The sequence below is a fragment of the Pinus tabuliformis genome, chromosome J (assembly GCF_031772625.1).
Source record: "Pinus tabuliformis cultivar Carrire ecotype Pingquan chromosome J, CPIR1, whole genome shotgun sequence".
Taxonomy (NCBI): Eukaryota; Viridiplantae; Streptophyta; class Pinopsida; order Pinales; family Pinaceae; genus Pinus; species Pinus tabuliformis.
In genome coordinates, this window is record NC_142295.1 from 89,500,915 (window position 1) to 89,520,606 (window position 19,692).

Below are 19,692 nucleotides of genomic sequence, written 5' to 3' on the forward strand. Positions count from 1 at the left end.
AAGACTAATCCTCATCATCATAATCGTCATATAAAATAGAAGCAGAAGCATGCTGAACAATGGATGGTGGTGCTGAAGAAGACAATGGGCCAATTCCACTTCCAGGATAGACCTCAATATTCAGGGCAGCAAGAGAGAGATCCAATTCAAGACTTTCTGCATCCACATCCCATTCTTTAGAAGGGCCATTGTTGTATTCTGGACCCCTACGAGATGCAAGGAAAAGGTTGGAGTGCACATAAACAAGATCCTCTGCCTTCTGTGAGCCCAACCTATTGCGCTTCACAGAATGAATAAAACCATAGGTGCTCCAATTCCTTTCTGCTGATGAAGAGCTTGCCACTTGTGAAAGAATACGAATGGCAAGGTTTTGCAAATGTACACCATTTGCTCCATGACAAATCCACCACCTAACTGGATTCATGGTGCTTCTCTCCTCCAAAGCTGATATATCTGCATAATCATCTATTCTTGCAGCAAAACTGACAAATTCTTCCATTACCTCCCTGTGTAGATGAGCAGGAAACATTCTCATAAGGGCTTTTTTCACCCCATTAGCCACCTCTTTATCCTTATGGGGTGCCTTCCTTTTCCCATTGCTTTGAGCAATAAGCTCCTTATCATAAAATTTGGGGTTCAAGGCATGTGCTAAAGTGTGCAATGGAGTGTTGAAATTGTTCCACCTATCAACAATGATTTTCTTGACTAAATCAGCAAAATGATCATCAACAAACAAAAGTTGTGGAGACTCTTGCGAAATGATTTCCATAGTTTTCTCAACCATGGAATCTATGCCATCATATACCTCTCCTAAGAAAGGTTGGTCAGTGTTAGCATTCCGAAGAAGCTCAAATTCAGGGATTGTGAACATTAGCAAGCAATCTGTCTTGCTCCACCAATCCTCATCAAGGCACAATCTACGCACCATATATCCCCGCTCTGAATCTACTTGTGTCCACTCAATCCAAAATTGACTCACCACCATAGAAACAAATGCATGCTTAACCTCAACAAGGCGGCGCAACATCTGGAAGTTTGAGGCATATCTTGTCTCAACAACTTTTAACAACTCCAATTTTGAGTACTCTCGAAATATTCCCTGAGATTGGTGGTGGTTGGTGATGAATTTAACAATCTCCCTTGCTGTCCCTGTGATTTCCTTTATCCATAAGACTTTGTTGTCGATCTCCTCTAAGATTAGATTTAGATTAGGGACAATGCATGGTGTCCAAAAGATGTGGTCATACCTCCCCTCAATAATTAAACTTGCAGCTTTGCAAACTGGTGCATTATCCTTGATAACTTGTACCACCTTGTTAGGCCCTATTTGTTCAATAGCTTTTATAATAACATTAGCAATGAAATGTGCAACTTTTACCTCTCCTGAGCAGTGTTCTGCCTTGATAAACATTTCTCCTTTGGGGGAAGTGGCAATGATATTTATCAATGGTTTGCGCCTTGTATCTGTCCATCCATCTGAGACTCTAGTAACCCCAGAGCTACTCCAGGAAGAACGAATTGGTGATAAAATATCCTCCACAAGCTACTTCTCATTTTTGAGAAGCTGAGTTCTGACTTTCTCATAGTTGGGCCCCTTGTACCCTTGAGGAGCTTTGTTAATTGCCCTTATCATATCTTGCCAGTAAGGAGAGCGAACAACATTGAATGGGATACCACATGCATAAATGCGCCTAGCCACATTGGAATCAATTTCTTCTCTCGCTTGCACATTCACCAATTTAGCAATTCTGCTATCCTGAACTGAAGGGGATGCTCCTTTGGTATTTTTGGGTGCTTGTTGTTCATGTTGTTGAGTGGCACTGGCTCTCCTCTTTCTTGCTTGAACTACAATCCTTGGCTCAATGTTAGATGGAGCTTGCAGAGTAGCTTGACTAAGCTCATCATGCCTTCTCTTAATAACATCCGCCTCATATTGCTCTCTTTGATATGCCCTCCTTGCCAATGGGTCTGCTGTTTTTGTGCAACCTACAATCCCCTCTCCTCCTCCATGTAAATGATGTGCCTTCACTCTTGGGTAGGAGCCCTTGTACGAATTATTGCAAAGATTACATCGCCATTCCCATGAGCCAACACCTCCACATTTTTGAAGTTTCTGAACATGCCTCCAAAGAGGATAATATTCAACCCTTGGGTTGGCCTTGGGGCTTGAACTTGTAGTTGCACTTTGGTTGGAAGCCATCGCTGCAAAAAAAAAAGTCTGTTAAAAAAATACGTTTTTCATATTTTTGGCAGCATAACTTTCGGAAAATTGAATAAATAGTAGGAAAAAACTAAGAAAATGAATGTTACTTACCCAAATCAATTTTCTGTCGTTGAATCTACCCCAAAATGCCAGAAAAGACGAGAAATATGGCTGTAGCTGAACCGAAAGCCAAGAATGCCGTAGCTGGAAAGTTTGCACTCCAAATCTGCTGTTGAAATCTCTTTCTCTTGCTGTTGAAATGTCTATCTTGCTGTTGAAATCTCCTTTGCTCACTGTTAAAAACGCTCTAGTTGTAACCACTGCTCTCTTCCTCTCTTCTCCTTTGCTAAAATCGTCAGTCTCCAAGAGAAACGACTTGCTCAATTGTGTGATGAGAGAATGTGGCGAGGGTCACTTTTATAACTTGAGGGAGGCATCTAGAAGCAGCTAGAATTTACTTTAGTCGCCCAATAAAAAATTAGAAGATAAAAAAAAATACAAGAAAAAGTCAAGTTAGAAGAGGAAACTCTGTTGTACGGCTTGTAAACTTGTTTCCGGCCGTACTGGCCACGTTTCCTCAACGATAAATGGGCTAGTACGGCCGGAAATGAGTTTCCACGACGTACGGAACGAGTTTCCTCATTTCCGTTTTGTTTCCGGCTGGAAACAGACCCTTCTCCAACGTTTCCTGCAACTTAGGTGACTACAATAACTATAGTCTTTGTGCCATCTCAGTGTGACCACAGTTCGTTGCTATCATAGTGTTGGTAACCATCTTAGTGTGCTCGAATAGGAGATGATCTCAGTGTGACCACAGTCCATTGCTATCATAGTTTTGGTGACTGTCTCGGTGTGCTCGGATAGGAGAAGATCTCAGTGTGACCACAGTTCGTTTTGATGCTACCACTGTAAGTATGTCTCAGTGCTAAGAAGGTCGAAGTGGAAGAGGAGTCAAGAAGAGGAAAAGAGCAGAAGGTTGACGATCAAGAGAAGTAGTGTCTTGGTCTTGGTATTCATCAATTGGAATCTCTATAAGAAGAATTTGTGCGGGTTTTCTTCTCAAAGAGTGAGAGGTTTTGGAACTGGCTGATAAGCTACATTATGTGTCTCTTGTCTATTTATGTTCATGCATTGGTAGTTGTTTGATGAAGAAGAACACTAATAACATAAGTAAAAGAAGTTCCTAATCTAAAGAAGTAAAAAGCACTCACAAGCAGTTACTAATTGAAGAGAAATCACTTAATACTTGATGCCCTAGATTTCTCAACATGGTTTCAGAGCTAAGGTAACAAAGTCAACAAAGGGCATCTAATCAAGAGACACTTAAGGATCAAGTTTCAAGGAGGCATTAAAGCAAAAGATCATATTGAAGTCAAGATCTACAAAGGAAGCATCATAACCAAAGAAGAAGCCTACAAAGAAGTTGGTGGAACCCTCAAGACATCTCAAGAGACCACAAAGACCCTACTCAAGTTGAAGATCTTATACATCAAGTTCCTTCCTAGAGAAGCTAGATCAAAAGGCGGTGTCATCTCACTCCTTGTGGGATCAAGGATCATTCTTGAAGAAAACTTCCTTCATCAAGGAGAAGTTTTCTATCCTCTATATTATCATCAACATCAAAGAAGCAGCAAGGAGAAAGGAGCATCCTATTAGGTAAGTATATGACCTTATATGAATCTGTCAAAATGTCTTTTTGCAAGGAAATGAACAAATTGGTTGGGGTTTCAAACTATCTTGCATGGAAGAAAAGGATAGATCTAAATCTCATTGAAAATGAGTTCATGGATCATGTCAAAGGATCTATCACAAAACCAAGAGAGGAAGATGCTCAAGCTCTTGCCAAGTATATGAAAGGGGAGGTCAGGGGTCAAAGGATTGTCATAGAATTCATCAAGGATCTCCTCATCCCATATGTATCTAAACTTGAAACTTCAAAAGAAATCTATAACAAATTGGTAGAGTTATATTCCGTAAGCACTGCTGGATAAGTCATCTCATTAAGGCAAGAACTCTACAAGCTGAAGATGTCTAGGGAAGATGGTGTTGATTTGGGGTAGCCTCGGACGTGCTCTAGCCACAAAATTTGGTGGAGAGGTTGGGGCACATGAGATCTCCAATACCCAGAAAGGGTTTGGGCAGATTCTAAACGGACCAGGAGATATTAAAATAATTAATATTTTTATTTTAGAGAGAGACGCAACAGAGCAGCCAGAGAGAGAGACGCAGGAGCAACCGGTGCTCATGCAGGGCCACGTAGAGGTAGCAAAGTGCTGCGCAGAGCACCAGAGAGGCCAGTGTAGCTGACGGAGAGGCTCAGAGAGTTGACGTAGGGCCTCCTAGGGCTGACGCAGGCCAAGATAGGCTGATGCAGTGCCAGCACTGGGTTTGGAGATGCTGACGCAGTGCAGATTGGGCAGACACTGGGGTTTCTGGCGCAGATTGGTGCTGAGTAGCTGCTGGAAGGATTATCCGGGGTTTCAGCCAATAGATTTGTTAGAAACTGAGAGGTATTACTGCCAAGGAAATTCTCTGTTGGGTAGGCCAGTTTCGGCACCCAGATTGTACTTTGATATTGCTTAATAAGAAAACCCTCAGATAGCTGCACCGGTTTTCCCACATTGGGTTTTTTCGGGGACATTAGTCCAAAAATAATGGTGTCATATGGTGTGTTTGTTCTTGTTTCTTTTGGTTGTTGATCTGTAATATGTTGAGCATGCACTCGTGTTTATTTTCAGTATTTACATTGTAAATAACTTGTTAAGGAAAATAACAAGTAGGTAGGAATAAATCAAATAAAGTGCATGGAGGGTTTCTAACTAAGTAAAATTATAAACTTCAACATGGTATCAGAGCGTGATTACAGATCACAAGAGGACTAAAAGACATCAGCTGAGCGGAGCAATAGTAGCAGAAAACAACTGTCCCGAGGTGACAGAAGCGGTTTCTAGCAACGTAGAAGCCAAGGAGTGTGATGCAGAGCCAGCTAGGACCACACAGAGGAAGCCGGTCGCTGCGTAGAGCCTTAGAGAGGCCAGCGTTGCTGATGCAGAGGGCCAGAGGGCTGACGCAGGGCATCCCAGGGCTGACGCAAATCCATCCGAGGTGACGCAGAGCCAACGTGAAGCAGAAAGGGGCTGACGCAGTTCACAGATAGGCGGTTGCTGGGGTCTAGAAGGCTGTAGGAATATTGTAGAGTGCAACTGGTGAGGTACTGTAGTCAGAACAATACCTGACAGAGCAGGGCCATAGGAGTTGTTACCAAGGGTTTCTAGCCGAGGAACCCGAATCAGCAGTGCAGTTGCATAAGACGATCAGAGTAGGGGGCATCTCGACAAGCGGCAAAAGGATTTCCAGGAGGGAAATCAGGACTCAGAGGGAGTCCAGAAGAGAACTTCTAGACGGGAAGTAGAGACTCAGAGGAGTCAAACAGAGAACTTCCAAGAGGGAAGTAGAGGAGCATCATGGCACTACACGGGGTAAGAGACCAGGATAGACTGGACGGAGCATCGAACTTCGCAGTCTGGAAGGCCAGAATCTTATCCGTGCTTGACAGGAATTGTGTCAAAAACTTCGTCTTGAAGGTAATCGCTGTCCCAGTCGACCCCAGTGATAATAACAGGTACGAGGAGGCGATGGCGAGGGCCAAGTGCATTATCCTTGACGGGGTCAAGGATCATGTCGTATAGCCGAGAAGGAAACGACATTTGAGATGTGGGAGGCTCTCAAGAAGCTGTACCAGCATACTTCTGTGCAGAGAAGAATGCTGCTTGAGAATCAGATGAGGTCGTATCAGATGAAGAAGGGACAATCGATTGACACCTTCCTCGGAGGACTGAATGAGATCTGAGACCAATTGACTGCTATAGGAGTGACACCGGATCAGGAGCTAATGGTGAGGACATCCTTGAATGCTGTCTCAAAAGACTGGGAAGTATTTTTCCAGAGTATACTGGGCAGAGGGACACTTCCACCTTGGGACTAGATGTGGGCAACTCTTCGCTAGGAAGAGATCAGACGGAAATCGAAGACAGGTAGCAGCAACAAGGGGATCAAAATCAAGCAGGAGGAGGAAGATGTGGCCCTAGCTGAGGAAAAGCAGGGGAAGCAGAGGAAGAAAGATCTCTCCAAGATCAAGTGCTTCCACTGTGGGGAGTTGGGTCATTATGCAACCCAGTGTCCAAGGAAGAAGAGTAAGGGAGAGTCTTCCAAGACTAAGGCAGCACCAACACGGGCAGAGAAGGAAGTTTTGACAGACAATGACTGTGCCATGAGTGCACACACGCCACTTGAGCTGAAATGGGGAGACATCGAGCTGTAGTCACGAGGACTACATGCGATGAGGGGCAAGATCCTTGAGTTTCCCAGCCTCTTGGATTAGACCTTGCTACGGGAGCCCTGACGAGGAGTAGCAAGACTGGCTGGTTGGGTAGAGACAGATGCGGATGGAGCGACAGAGAGAGATACAGTGCAGGAGTCCTGTGACAGTGCGAGGCTAGCAGGCTGCAGTAGTGCGAGAGGCACAGGAGTGTTGCACCAGTGCAGGATGACACGGAGAGGTGTGCAACAGTGTGAGATGCAGGAGAGTTGTTGCAACAACGTAGAGGTCAGAGAGGGAGCACTTGTCAGCGGCAGAGGGAGCTTCAGCATCTGTGGGTGTCTCTAGCCCAATAGGGAGGTCAGCTGGGAGATCAATTACTTACTTTTAGTATCTGAGTTGCAGTGCAGCAGTGGGCGGCACGATGCAACATGATGAGAGGTGCGGTGCGGATGTAGTGCTGGGAGAAAGGACCAGCAGCGGCACAAATGCAGAGGGAGTTGTCTTATAGATGCAGTAGTGGCAGTGGCAAAACCATGGGCAGCAGTACATGAGGTAGCAGTGCAGAGGATGTTGGGCAAGAAGGCCTAGCATCAGCACAGGTACCGATGCTGGATGATCAGAGTAATACTCAATGAGGAGTATTGCTAGAGCACAGTCCTCGCTAAGAGGGAGTGTTGATTTGGGGTAGCATCGGATGTGCTCTAGCCACGAAATTTGGTGGAGAGGTTGGGGCACATGAGATCTCCAATACCCAGAAAGGGTTTGGGCATATTCTAAACAGATCAGGAGATATTAAAATAATTAATATTTTTAATGGAGTCCCTAAGTCTAAACTTAGGGAAAATAAAATATTAATGTGTATTAATATGAATCTGTGTTAGAGTGGTCCAAAAGACATGGATCAAGCCAGATCTAATCTTAGCCGTTGATTAGGGACTTAATCTCCGCTGTAGAGATGTCAACAGGAAAAGTATAAGAGGAGGCTTGAGGGTCACTTGGAGGATACACCAGAGTGATCAGTGATTCTATTCTCTAGAGTGGGGTTTGCTAAGAGAGATAGAATTAGTGATCGGGAGAGTAAGGTAGTAGCTGCCGGAAGGATTATCTGGGGTTTTAGCCAGTAGATTTGTCAGAAACTGAGAGGTATTACTGCCAAGGAAATTCTCTGTTGGGTAGGCCAATTTCGGCACCCAGATTGTACTCTGATATTGCTTAATAAGAAAACCCTCAGATAGCTGCATCGGTTTTCCCACATTAGGTTTTTCAGGGGACATTAGTCCAAAAATAATGGTGTCATATGGTGTGTTTGTTCTTGTTTATTTTAGTTGCTGATCTATAATATGTTGAGCATGCACTTGTGTTTATTTTTAGTATTTACATTGTAAATAAGTTGTTAAGGAAAATAACAAGTAGTTAGGAATAAATCAGATAAAGTGCATGGAGGGTTTATAACTAAGTAAAATTAGAAACTTCAACAGATGGAATAACCTCATACTTTATGAGGATACCTGAGATCCGGGATCAACTACAAGATCTGGGAGAGGTAATGTCTGATAGTGAAATGACTACAATCGTATTAAATGCACTACCAGAGGAGTGGGGTAACTTCACTTCAAGTATCTATGGGAAGAAAGAAGCTACTCCATTCCAGGATCTATGGTCACTATGCAAGATTGGAGAATCTCGGCTAAAGGCCAAATCTGATGTGCTAGCAGGTGAGCAAAATCAAGCTTATGCTGCAATGACAAGAAGAAAGGGACAAGATGGAAAGTTTGGTCCTCAGAAAAAGAGAAAGAACATTGCTAAAATCCAATGTTATGGGTGTCAAGAATATGGACACTACAAAAGAGATTGTCCTAAGAACAAGAAGGACAATAACAAAAGAAGAAGAGAAGAAGCCCACATTACTGAGGAAGTGGAGGACGCTGAAAAGGAGAGATCCAAGCAGGAAGTAATAGATCTCCATTATTGAGATAGTCTTCCTCACCTAAGTTCTTTTCAAGCTCCTAAGTCTTTTGTTGTAAGATATGGCCATCATAATTCACTAAAAGGGATGCATCAAGGCATCATAGAAGCATTGAAAGAAAGAGCTTGGGACATCATCATAGAAGAACATGAAAGATGGTTAGAATCTATGGAAGTCAAGGATATAGCTCTTTTGAATCTCATTGAGTAAGTGGCAAGGTCATCTATTACAAGGATCATCATACATCTGACAAAAGGAAACATTTGTTGATGGGGATACTTTAGATCCTCAAGATTCTTTGATGGAATCTTCATCGAAAGGTTCATCGATCAAGAAAGGAAGCAAGTGTTTCATCAAGAATTCCAAACTTGTGGAATTCATGAGATGATGGTATGATGACATAAAAGTGAAGCAGATCAAGGGATTGAAGCTTTTTCAATCAAGGAAGCTGCTGCAGGAAGTCTGGATGACCCAAAGGAAAAATGAGGTATGTATGCTTACATTTGATAACATGCACCAATGCTCTATCTTAAGAGCATGATCAAAAGAAAGGATCTCCTCCCTCAAAGGGATGCAAGAATGCATGGGTCACACATTCACTAGATGAAATCAACATAATATGTCCTCATATGAAGTATGAGGTGGTTGACTACAATTGAGGAACTCTGAAAGCTCCTAGGAATGAAGTGAAGAAAGGAAGGAAGAGATCATGGAATATGCAACCATGGTAAAGGCAATCAACATCCGAAAGACCAAGAAGATTTGACTAGGATATCTCCATGGAAGATATGAAGACTCTAATGTAGTTTGAAAGGGAAAGAGACCCTTGACAAAGATATATATCTTTGGGAGATGTGTCGATATGTATGCCGGATATTGATGCAAACTAGAATATGTCATGATGAAAGACCATCACAATGGTAATAGTGTTTAATGTTCATTCCTTTATTTTTGAACAAATATTTGGATGGGTTTATGCAGCGCTGCACATGTAGTAGGATGAAAGATCCTTAAGTAAACATGGCATGAAGGAAGGCTAGATATGAACTGATGGATTACTTTCCAATGATGACATGGCTGACTCATAGATGAAAGTGATGGATGGTCGGTGCCCTATGTTGAATTCCCAATCACGAAGACTCTAGATAACGAAAAGAAGATCATGACATCGTGAGGAGGAGTTCTTCAAGCAGTTGGTTGTCCCATCATCTCCACCTGAGGACCTGTTGTAGATCCCTAATTAAGAGGGAGCCTGGAAACAAGTTTCTTACTTGGAAGAAACTTGGAAAATTCCTAAGCCAAGAGGGAGCTTAGGTACATTCCTTTTGTAGGAATGAGTACATTCCTTTATTGGAATAGATATGTCCTCCCTAATTAAGAGGGAGAGATAGACACATCATTCTTGTCTTCACTTGGAAAGACAGAATGGAGGATTGGGTAAGCATCTGACATTTGATGCTCTTTGAGGATGTATTAGGGCATCCAAAATAAGAGTAGTCATTGAGGACCGATATTCTTTGAGGACTAGGAATCCAAGATAAAAATAGTTTGGTGGAACACACCCTGAGAACCCGGGTGGGGTATGTTCCAGGAGAGACAATGATTAGGGTGTCTATAACTCATTGGCCTCGCCAACATTGTGCTCAGATCTCATGGAGAGATAGCGCTGTTAGTCAAGGCCTTGCTATGTGACAATGTTGGTTGGTATGATGCTATAAAGATGGGTTACCAATCTGATTCTTCTTATGAGAAATTCTTCAGATTGAGAATGACCAAGTACCATTATGAATACCTCCCTAGTTAAGAGGGAGTGTTGGACAATAACTAGGTTCGGTCTTCATAATCTATGTCACACGGTTCGAGTTCGAGTTCGAGTTCGACAACGATTAAGTTCGATTCGAGTTCGAATTTTCCGATCAGGTTCGAATGAGGTTCGGCATTAGGTTTGACTATACATATTTTTCATATATATATATATATATGAAAAAATAATAGAAAATTCAAAATCAATCCATAAACACATGAACACAAATTCTTATTAGTAAACATACATCAATAATGTAATCATTCTAACATCTAGTTAAATGTAAACATACACAATAGTAGTTTGCAAAAAGAAATGACATAATTTTCAGTCTTCAAAATTTAAATGAATGTCAAATACTAGTAATCTTTTAAAAAATCACATAATCAAAACATGATCAAAATTTAAACATACACATCATTGTAGGACATCTTCAAATTTCAAAATTTTAAACATCATCAAAGTCATAATATCATCAAAGTCATCAACACATGGAATTCCATCATTTGGCTCATCATCATCAATGCTAATATAATAAGGAAGTCATAAAGACCATTGCCAAATAGTTATAATCCATAAAATTGTTCTAGGAAATTCAAAAAACATAGATAGTCTATACTTATGGCCTACTAGACTCTAGTATGATCAAAAAGCTCTCAATCATCATGTGCATATGGCATAGTAAAGGCACTAGAATGGGGATCATCAAAGTCATCAATAGATGGAATTCCAACATTTGGATCATCTAGTGAATCACCATCACTGCTAATATCATCTTCTTCTGGCTCTAAATCAGCATCAAACCATGGCTCGTAGGAACTAGATGCATCTTTGGCCACACTACTCAAGGCCAACTTCAAATTACTGTGAACATAAACAAGGTCTTCCAACCTTGTAGACAATAATTTGTTTCTTTTCTTGGACTGGATATGGTTAAAGCTACTCCAGTTCCTTTCACAAGCAGAGGCACTTGATCCCTGGCTCAAAATACGAACTGCAAAACGTTGCAATTCAGGAGTCTCTGATCCATAAAACTGCCACCATCTCCCTGGAGGAATATTGGGCCTATCTTGTACTGCACTAGACCTTGCAAATATTCCCTCTTCCAACCTGTATGCTCGGAGCTGCTCTCTAATTCTCCTGCATTCTTCTTGATCAGGGACCAACCGTTCAACTGCATCATAAAGGCCATTCATGACTTCTGCATCATTTGTTCTTTCTATCCCAAAGAGTCTAGGATCCAAATAACAAGCTGCTGCATGTAAAGGACTATGCAACATCTTCCATCTTTCATCAATCATCTCCCATATTGCAATGTACTCATTTTCCTCATTATTAAAAGATTTTGCAATGGCTTCTTTAGCACGATCCATGCCCTCATAAACAAAACCCATGGAAGGGGTATCACTATCAACCATGCGAAGCATATCAACAATTGGTTCACATACTTTTAAGACCTTCTCAGCATTGTCCCAAAAAGCAGTCCCTAAAATCACCTGTTCCAACTCCTTTCCTTTAGCTTCCTTTGAAAGATGAGACTTTTCCCACTCATTGTTGCAAAAAACACCTCTTATACTCCCTTTTTCTTCAACTAACCTTTTGATAGTAATATAATATGTGGCAAACCTGGTGTCACAAGGCTTGAGCAACTCTCTAGATGCATTATTCCTGTACAAGCTCAATGTGAGTTGATGGTTAAATATGAAGTGAGAAATTTGTTTCCCCCTCCGAACTGTCTCATTAATCCATGGAAACTTTGCCAAGTCATGTAACAATAAGTCAAGACAATGGGCAGCACAAGGTGTCCAATATATTCTTCTGTATTTATCCATGACCATTTTTCCTGCTCCAACACAATTTGAAGCACTATCTGTTATAACCTGGACCACATTTTCTTCTCCAACCTCAAGAATAGCTTCCTCTAAAATCTTGAAAATAAATTCAGAGGTCTTCTTATTCCCTGATGCATCAACTACTTTCAAAAAAAGTACCCCTTTAGGGCAAGAAACCAACACATTAATAAGAGGTCTATGATTCATATCTGACCAGCCATCTGATAAAATTGTGCACCCTGTTTCCTTCCAAGAGTCTTTGATCTTCTGCAAATTGTTTGTAACTCTTTCTTTTGACCTCTTCAAAATAGTGGTCCTTATGGTCTCAGAACTAGGAGGGAGATATCCATTACCAAAACCTGCCATCATCTTACATGCGTTGATGAAGTAAGGGCTTCTTGCCACATTAAATGGAATTGCACATTCAAAAAACATATCACCTACAGCATCATCAACTGCTTGTTTCTGCATGGGCTTCCAAAGAGTATTTAATGTGGCTGTCCCACTTGATTTACTGATCTTTGACTGAGATGAACCCCCAACACCAACCGTGCTTGAAGAAAATGCAGAGAATGAATTGTAATTCATTGCAATTTCTGTTTGAACACGTTGTCTTTTGTTTTCATTCACTTTCTTAGCCTTTTGTATATTGTCATAATCTTTCTGAAGTGTCTCCTTGAGCTCTGCAGACACATTCTTGCAACCTTCAACGCCACCTCCTTTGCCATTAGTGACAGACAGTAAGTGGTCCATGACTCTAGTTAAAGATCCAAAAAATTCATTATTACATAACTTGCATTTCAAATGCCTCCCATGAGGCCCGTCCAATTTCTCCACATATTTCCATCCTTCTGCCGTTGACTTTGGAGGTGCCATGACAAATATGTCTGCATTTTTGTTGGCAATGGCATATTAAAATTCGAATTTAAATAAATGATAAAATAGTGAAATTCAATTTTCAAATACAAATAAAACTTGATATTTTGATGAGCATTCAAATCATGCATAACTTGTTCAAATTTCAGTTTTCCAATTTCTTCAAATCTTTCAAATTTAAATAACAGTAATTATCACTTCCTATTGTAATTATCACTTAACAGTAATTATAGGCTATAAGTTATAACTATAAGTTATAACATGTGTATTTAATGAATTTGAGGAGAAATAAATTGGTAGCAAGCTTTATTGAATTTCCATTAGAAAGTCAAAGCAGCCCAAACGACTGCAAAATGAAATAAAGTGGCATGTAAGGCTGAATTGTTGGCATAAATAGTTATAGAGGTTGATTCTCTTAAGTTTATTTAACAAAATGGTTGTAACCAAACTATGTGCAGCTTAACTGTATGTCTTCAAATTGTTTGACACAACAAATATTATGTAACATTTGTTTATGATTTTTCTTCATTTGACTAGGTTTGGTGGAGAACACTTTCCTTGCAAAGAAAGCATTTATAGCTTTTATCTATTGCTCAATTAGCTCCCTAACACTGATGGCATATCAATAGGACTGATTTATACTATGTAATGATATGCCCCAACAGATCCATCTTCCTAGTTTCCTATGTGCAACAAAGGGAGAGCAAAGTGATGGCAGGACACTAATTTGTTGTGGAAGGAAAGTGGCAATGATATAGAGAGAGAAAGTGAGGGCACATGCATGCTTCCAATTTGCATATACCAGACTCATCCTTGTCCCAAATTTAGAACTATTGTTCAGATTTAGCATTCCAAATAGCTAGAGTTTGCTTTTATCAATTGTAGCATGTAATATCCCCAAATAGGGATAATTAAAAAGTATTAATATTTCCAAAACTAGGGCACAGAAAATTCTGAAAATTTATTGGTATATAAAAATTTCTACACTAAACCCAAATTTATATTCAAATCACAGATCTGGTTTTTCTGCTAAAAGAAGTAAATTTCTGAGTATTTATGAACTTAGAAAAAGTGCAGCAAATCCCTTTATTTCTACCCAAAAATTCCATAAAAGAAATACAATGACTTTCTCTTGATTTTTCTGAGTTAAAACAGAATTAAGCATGTAGATTTAAACACAAAGTACCTCACATTATTTTTTAAACCCTACTCATCCTCTTGAATGTTCAAAAAGATGAAGATTTCTTGTTGTAGTGGACACAAATCTGAACCTATACTCTGAATTTTATCTCCAAATCGGCCTCCAGCCTAATAAATAATTGCATCTCAAAAAAATAATGTGCTAATGTGTATTTAACTGTATGTCTTCAAATTGTTTGACACAACAAATATTATGTAACATTTGTTTATGATTTTTCTTCATTTGACCCACTCTGTTATCAACTTATCAGAGAAGAGTGCGACTAATTGGTGCTATAGATGCTTATTCAGAGGCAGATTTACTTTAGTGAAATCAGATTTGGAGGGGATTCCAGTATATTGGTTATCCTTAACCTACATCCCAAAAGGAATCCTGGAAAAGATTAGAAAAAATTGCTTTAGCTTTCTGTGGACAGGCTAGAGAGAGAGGGAAGGAATCCCTTTGATCAAACGGAAAAGACTAGCAAAGTAAAAAGAGAATGGGTGATGGGGATTGAAGAACATACGTCTATTTGGGCAAGCTTTGGCAGCTAAAAGTTATGGAAATTGATGCCAATTGAAGGCCTGTAGGGAGAATAATGACAGAAAAATATATAGCACCTGGAACTTTAAAGGACCGGATTAGGAAAGGAAAGAAGGCTTTTGAAGGAGCTTCAGTGATCTGGAAAGCTTTGGTAAAAGCTTTTCCACTGCTAAGGAAATGATTAGTGTGGAAAATAGGAAGAGGAAACAGAGTAAGATTAGGAGAACATCCTTGGTTGGGATGCAAAGGTACCTGGTATATACAGTCTTACAGACTTTCAGATGGTATCTAAATAATCTCGAGATTCATAGTCTAGCAGATGTTGCTAATCCAAGGAACCCGAACGGTAACATATGGAACCATGAATGGAAGGCAGCAACATTATTAGATCTACAGGGGGAGATAGCAGAGGAATGGCATCACTGCATCAGTACATAATCACTCTAAAAGACTAAAACACAGTACTATATGATTAAAAGATGACGATGATGTGATCATGTGGTCAAAGAACAAAAGTTTAGGAAATTACACAGCTAGATTGGGTCCAGGCACTAGGAAATTAACCCTATCATTGAACCGACCTATGCTCAAGAACAAAAGTCAGCCTCCAAATAGGGACTTGGATTTTCGGTTGTCATACTCATTACAAAGAAACCTATTTATATACAGTCCAAGATTCATTTCCTCAACCATTACTTCAGTCAACAAGCACAAAAAACCTGTGATAAACTTTGTTCTCGGATCTGTGATAAAACAACATACCGTGCAAGTTGCAACTGCAAACTGGTGCCGGCCCGTAACCGTTCAAACTTCAGCGTCGAATGATGAATCTCGATGGCGCGTGCAGCACTGCAGCGTCGTGCCCCGGCCCGCAACTTCAAAGCTCAAACTCTCAGACTCAGACTTCCGCGTCTCAGACTCTCACCAACTCACAGACTACAGTCACCAGTCACTCACAAATGCAGCAAACCCGACAGACAGTGTGTGTCACTCACAAACGCAGCAAACCCGACAGACAGTGTGTGCCAAAAACAAAGGGCGCGACTGTTTATAAAGATTTATTTGGCGCGAAATTGGAAGCGGCCCACTGTTTTCTTCGAAAACCGTCCACGAAAACCGTCCAGGAAACCCGTCAGGAAAACCAGCGATTCTTAAAGTTCGTTCCGATTCGATAAGGTTCGTTAAGGTTCGGCAGGTTCGAGTTCGGGTTCGGGTTCGCCTTCGGGTTCGGCTTTCAGGTTCGCCGAACCTGAACGAACCTGAAATTTTTTTACAGGTTCGGCGAATTTCGAACCTGAAGGTTCAGGTTCGCCGAACCCTGTGACTTAGTTCATAATGACATGTGTAGTTGTGATTTTATGTAAATGATGAAAAATAAAATTATTATTGTAATGCTTGCCTCATGGGTTTCATGAGCAAGGAATTTTAATTTTAGATGGCTCCATTGTGAGCCTTTAGGATTTGTCATCTAGTCATAAAAGTCAAAGAGAGTCAATGTCATGTATGATGAACCCTTATTGGGCATGTTACAAATGTATATAAGTCAATAGGATTGTCAAGTAGCTCTCCAAGACAAACACAAGTTATCCTTCTTCAAGTCGGCTTCAAGATGAAATATAAAACTAATGTCGGCTCACCTATATTGGAGACACAATTCTTCACATGGTCCTGTCGGCTAATTTACTTGGACAGACTACTATAAATAGGCAGCTCGACTTATTCCACCATCAACAAGTTCGGATTACCTCTGAAATTCGGGTGGCTAATTACAGAGATAAAATTCGGTGAAGGAGCTCGGATAAGGGTAGAGGAACTCGGGTTAATTACAGTGAACAGTTCGGATATATAATAGTGAACAATTCAGATATATAACAGTAAACAGTTTGGATGCAATTGCAGTGAGATGCCATTACAGTGAATAATTCAGATGTTGTTATAGTGACTACAGTAACTACAATCCCGGTGCCATCTCAGTTTGACCACAGTTCGTTGCTATCACAGTGTTGGTAATCATGTCAGTGTGCTCGAATAGGAGATGATCTCAGTGTGACCACAATTCGTTTTGATGCTACCACTGTAACTATGTCTTGGTGCTAAGAAGGTCAAAGTGGAAGAGGAGTCAAGAAGAGGAAAAGAGCAGAAGGTTGACAGTCAAGAGAACTAGTGTCTTGGTCTTGGAGTGGCAAATAGGTCAAGGGTCTTGGTCTTGGTATTCATCAATTGGAATCTCTATAAGAAGAATTTGTGTGGGTTTTCCTCTCAAAGAGTGAGAGGTTTTGGTCCTGGCTGATAGCCTACATTCTGTGTCTCTTGTATATTTATGTTCATGCATTGGTTGCTGTTTGATGAAGAAGAACACTAATAACCTAAGTAAAAGAAGATCGTAACCTAAAGAAGTAAAAAGCACTCACAAGCAGTTACTAATTGAAGAGAAATCACTTAATACTTGATGCCCTAGATTTCTCAACACTTTCTGTGGTTGTTGTAAATTTACTAATCTATCTCCCATTTGTTCTTGAACATGTGAGTTTCCATTTGGTCCATAAAGTTTTTCATTAACGTCATATATGTTCTAGATTCCTTATCAATGCTTGCTTGTTTGGCAGTGTTTCTCAAGCAAGCTGGTCTCATTTGATTTCTATCGTGTGTTCCTTAGGGCATATGTATCTTCCTAGTACACTGCTGAAGTGAACACCGTGTATAAGTACAATCAAAATATGGTAGGGTTTTTGTTGTTTTAGTTTTGAGTTCAGGGGGAAATCACAATGTGATGCTGTCTACTTTAAAGGAAGGAATGCACATCTAAGATGTGTACCGAAATATTTATTATTGTACTTGTTATTAATTAGCAACAAACCTCGCTTTATCTTTAGTACCTTACTTCTTCAGTAGTGGCATGTGCGTGATTTCTTCATGACAATGGCCGTTCAGAGTTGTGCCTGTTATCAATGCTCAGGCCATGCGCTATCATCCACACTGACTTGTAATTCACACTTTCCTTAGAAGTTGGCATTGCAAACACCATCCTTGACATTCGTACATGAGATTTCCTGGGAAACAAACAAACAGAGTTCAGTACAAAGTTACACTTAATGTTCTCTCTTTACAGTGTGAAACTGATTCTAGATGCAACCTAAGCAAGCTGCAGGCATCATGATGGGAACAAATAATAAGCAAGGTTTGCACAACTAGTGGGAGACATTTGTATCGGGTTTTTGATGCCTGTAAAATAACTTTGATCTATATGGAATATCTTTCACTTTTCTGTTCATCATCAATATCTTTTGGGAACTAAATAATATATTTATGTGTTGAATTATCCTAGTTATAGAATATATTATGCTACTTAGGCATAAGGATATTGGTAATTGCAAACTGACACTTCTCCAGTTTGCTTGTTTATGTATGGCCTTGCAGGAAATAACAAATATTTTATGGAGTATCTGCATTATAACATTAATATTCACTAGTTGATTCACTCTGTAGGGTATTTCCTGACATTGTTGCTCTGATGTTGCAGCTTCTTGTAGACACACAACTTTTCTCTGTACTGACTGATGCTGCACTTTCAAGCTATGAAACTGACGAAAGATGATGGTTTCTGTACAATTAATTTGGTTTCTGATCCTCCTCTCCAAGTAACAGCATTTTGTTCACTTGTAGTCTATTCTGTGACCGGTGATGAAGAATTTCCTGGTCCCTCATGTTGAGCTGTGTTGCGATATTTCCTAAATTCATTTGTGTATATTGGATTTAGAGATTGCTTTTTTTCAGTCGTAATAGAGGCACTTAATCTGCAGCAGTCACATAATATTGTGACTTGTCTTGCATTGTTAGTGAGGTAATTTTGTTCGCAATAAGGCGTATTTTCATTCAGGGACAGTATTAAGAAATGTGAAGAATCAGCAAAGGCAGCTCTGTACCATTTATGTGTAATCACTGGGTTCTTTCTAATAAGAGTTCCTATTTGATGGCCCAAGTTTCATGTCACCAATTTTAATTACTAACAGGATATTTTGTTCTCAGGTGATCTCTTTTATAATTTTCCCTGCATACTGTACTGTAATCAAAATAAAATACCATCAAATGCCAGCATTCCCATCCCTTTCTTCATGGGGATCTCAGCGGGGATACCTAATGTAGGGTAGATGTATAGTCAATGTTGTGTGCATAAACTGATTGTTATTTGGATCATTTTTTATGGCCAATGAGCTTGTGCTTGCAAAGCTCTACGTTATAAGTCTCATAATTTTCTCTCCCTTGAGTATCTCAGCTGAAGTCACATTGTTTTCTGGGAACAACTTGACAAAGTCAAAGATCACGCGTCAGATAAAAAGTTGAAAATTACTTGCTGGTCGAAGTTAATCAAACTTGTCAAGTAACTCTGTTAAAAGACCTGGAAACTTGACAAGTTTGACCATTTTTCATCAAGTTTAGCCCACTTACAAGAATTTGGCAGACTCAGCCAGACATGTAACACTAAACTCATACAACATAAAGTTCATTCATTCGGTTGAAGTTCCTAGTAAGAAGTAGCTGATGCATTTGAGCATTGTGTGGATTCAACGAAAGGTATACTTTATTTTTAATGTTCATAAATGATTCTAGTCTATGAAGACCTTTTGTATGAAAATACAAGGTATGGAAAGTTGAACAATAGGGGTGCTTTTTCTCTAATATACCGGTATCTTTGATATATGTCTAAGATGTATGATTATCTTTATTTGATAAATCCTTTGTGCAATGACAAGGCGTCGTTGGAAAAAATGAAGGGCAGATTATAATCAAGATTAAAACGTCTGTCCATCAACATGTTGGAGAGAGCAATCCATTTTTTTGATATCACACCTTAAGGGTTCTTGCTGTCATGAAAGGGCATATGGCTTAGCAATGACACGATGCATCTATAATGCACATCTTTGGTTTGATTTCTAGCTTGTCCAATTTTCAGTAGTATTCGATATTGA

The 19,692-nt window shown here is 40.0% G+C and overlaps 1 protein-coding gene across 1 annotated transcript in view; it reads left to right on the forward strand.

Moving 5' to 3' along the window:
• Positions 1-18,704, forward strand: part of LOC149225657 (DENN (AEX-3) domain-containing protein) — a 220,987-nt gene extending 202,283 nt beyond the window's left edge. The window contains exon 18 of the mRNA XM_089377240.1: positions 18,246-18,704. Within this exon, the coding sequence (XP_089233366.1) occupies positions 18,246-18,320 (75 nt within the window). The 3' untranslated portion in view covers positions 18,321-18,704. The remainder of the gene's footprint in view (positions 1-18,245) is intronic.
• Positions 18,705-19,692: the final 988 nt, after the last annotated feature.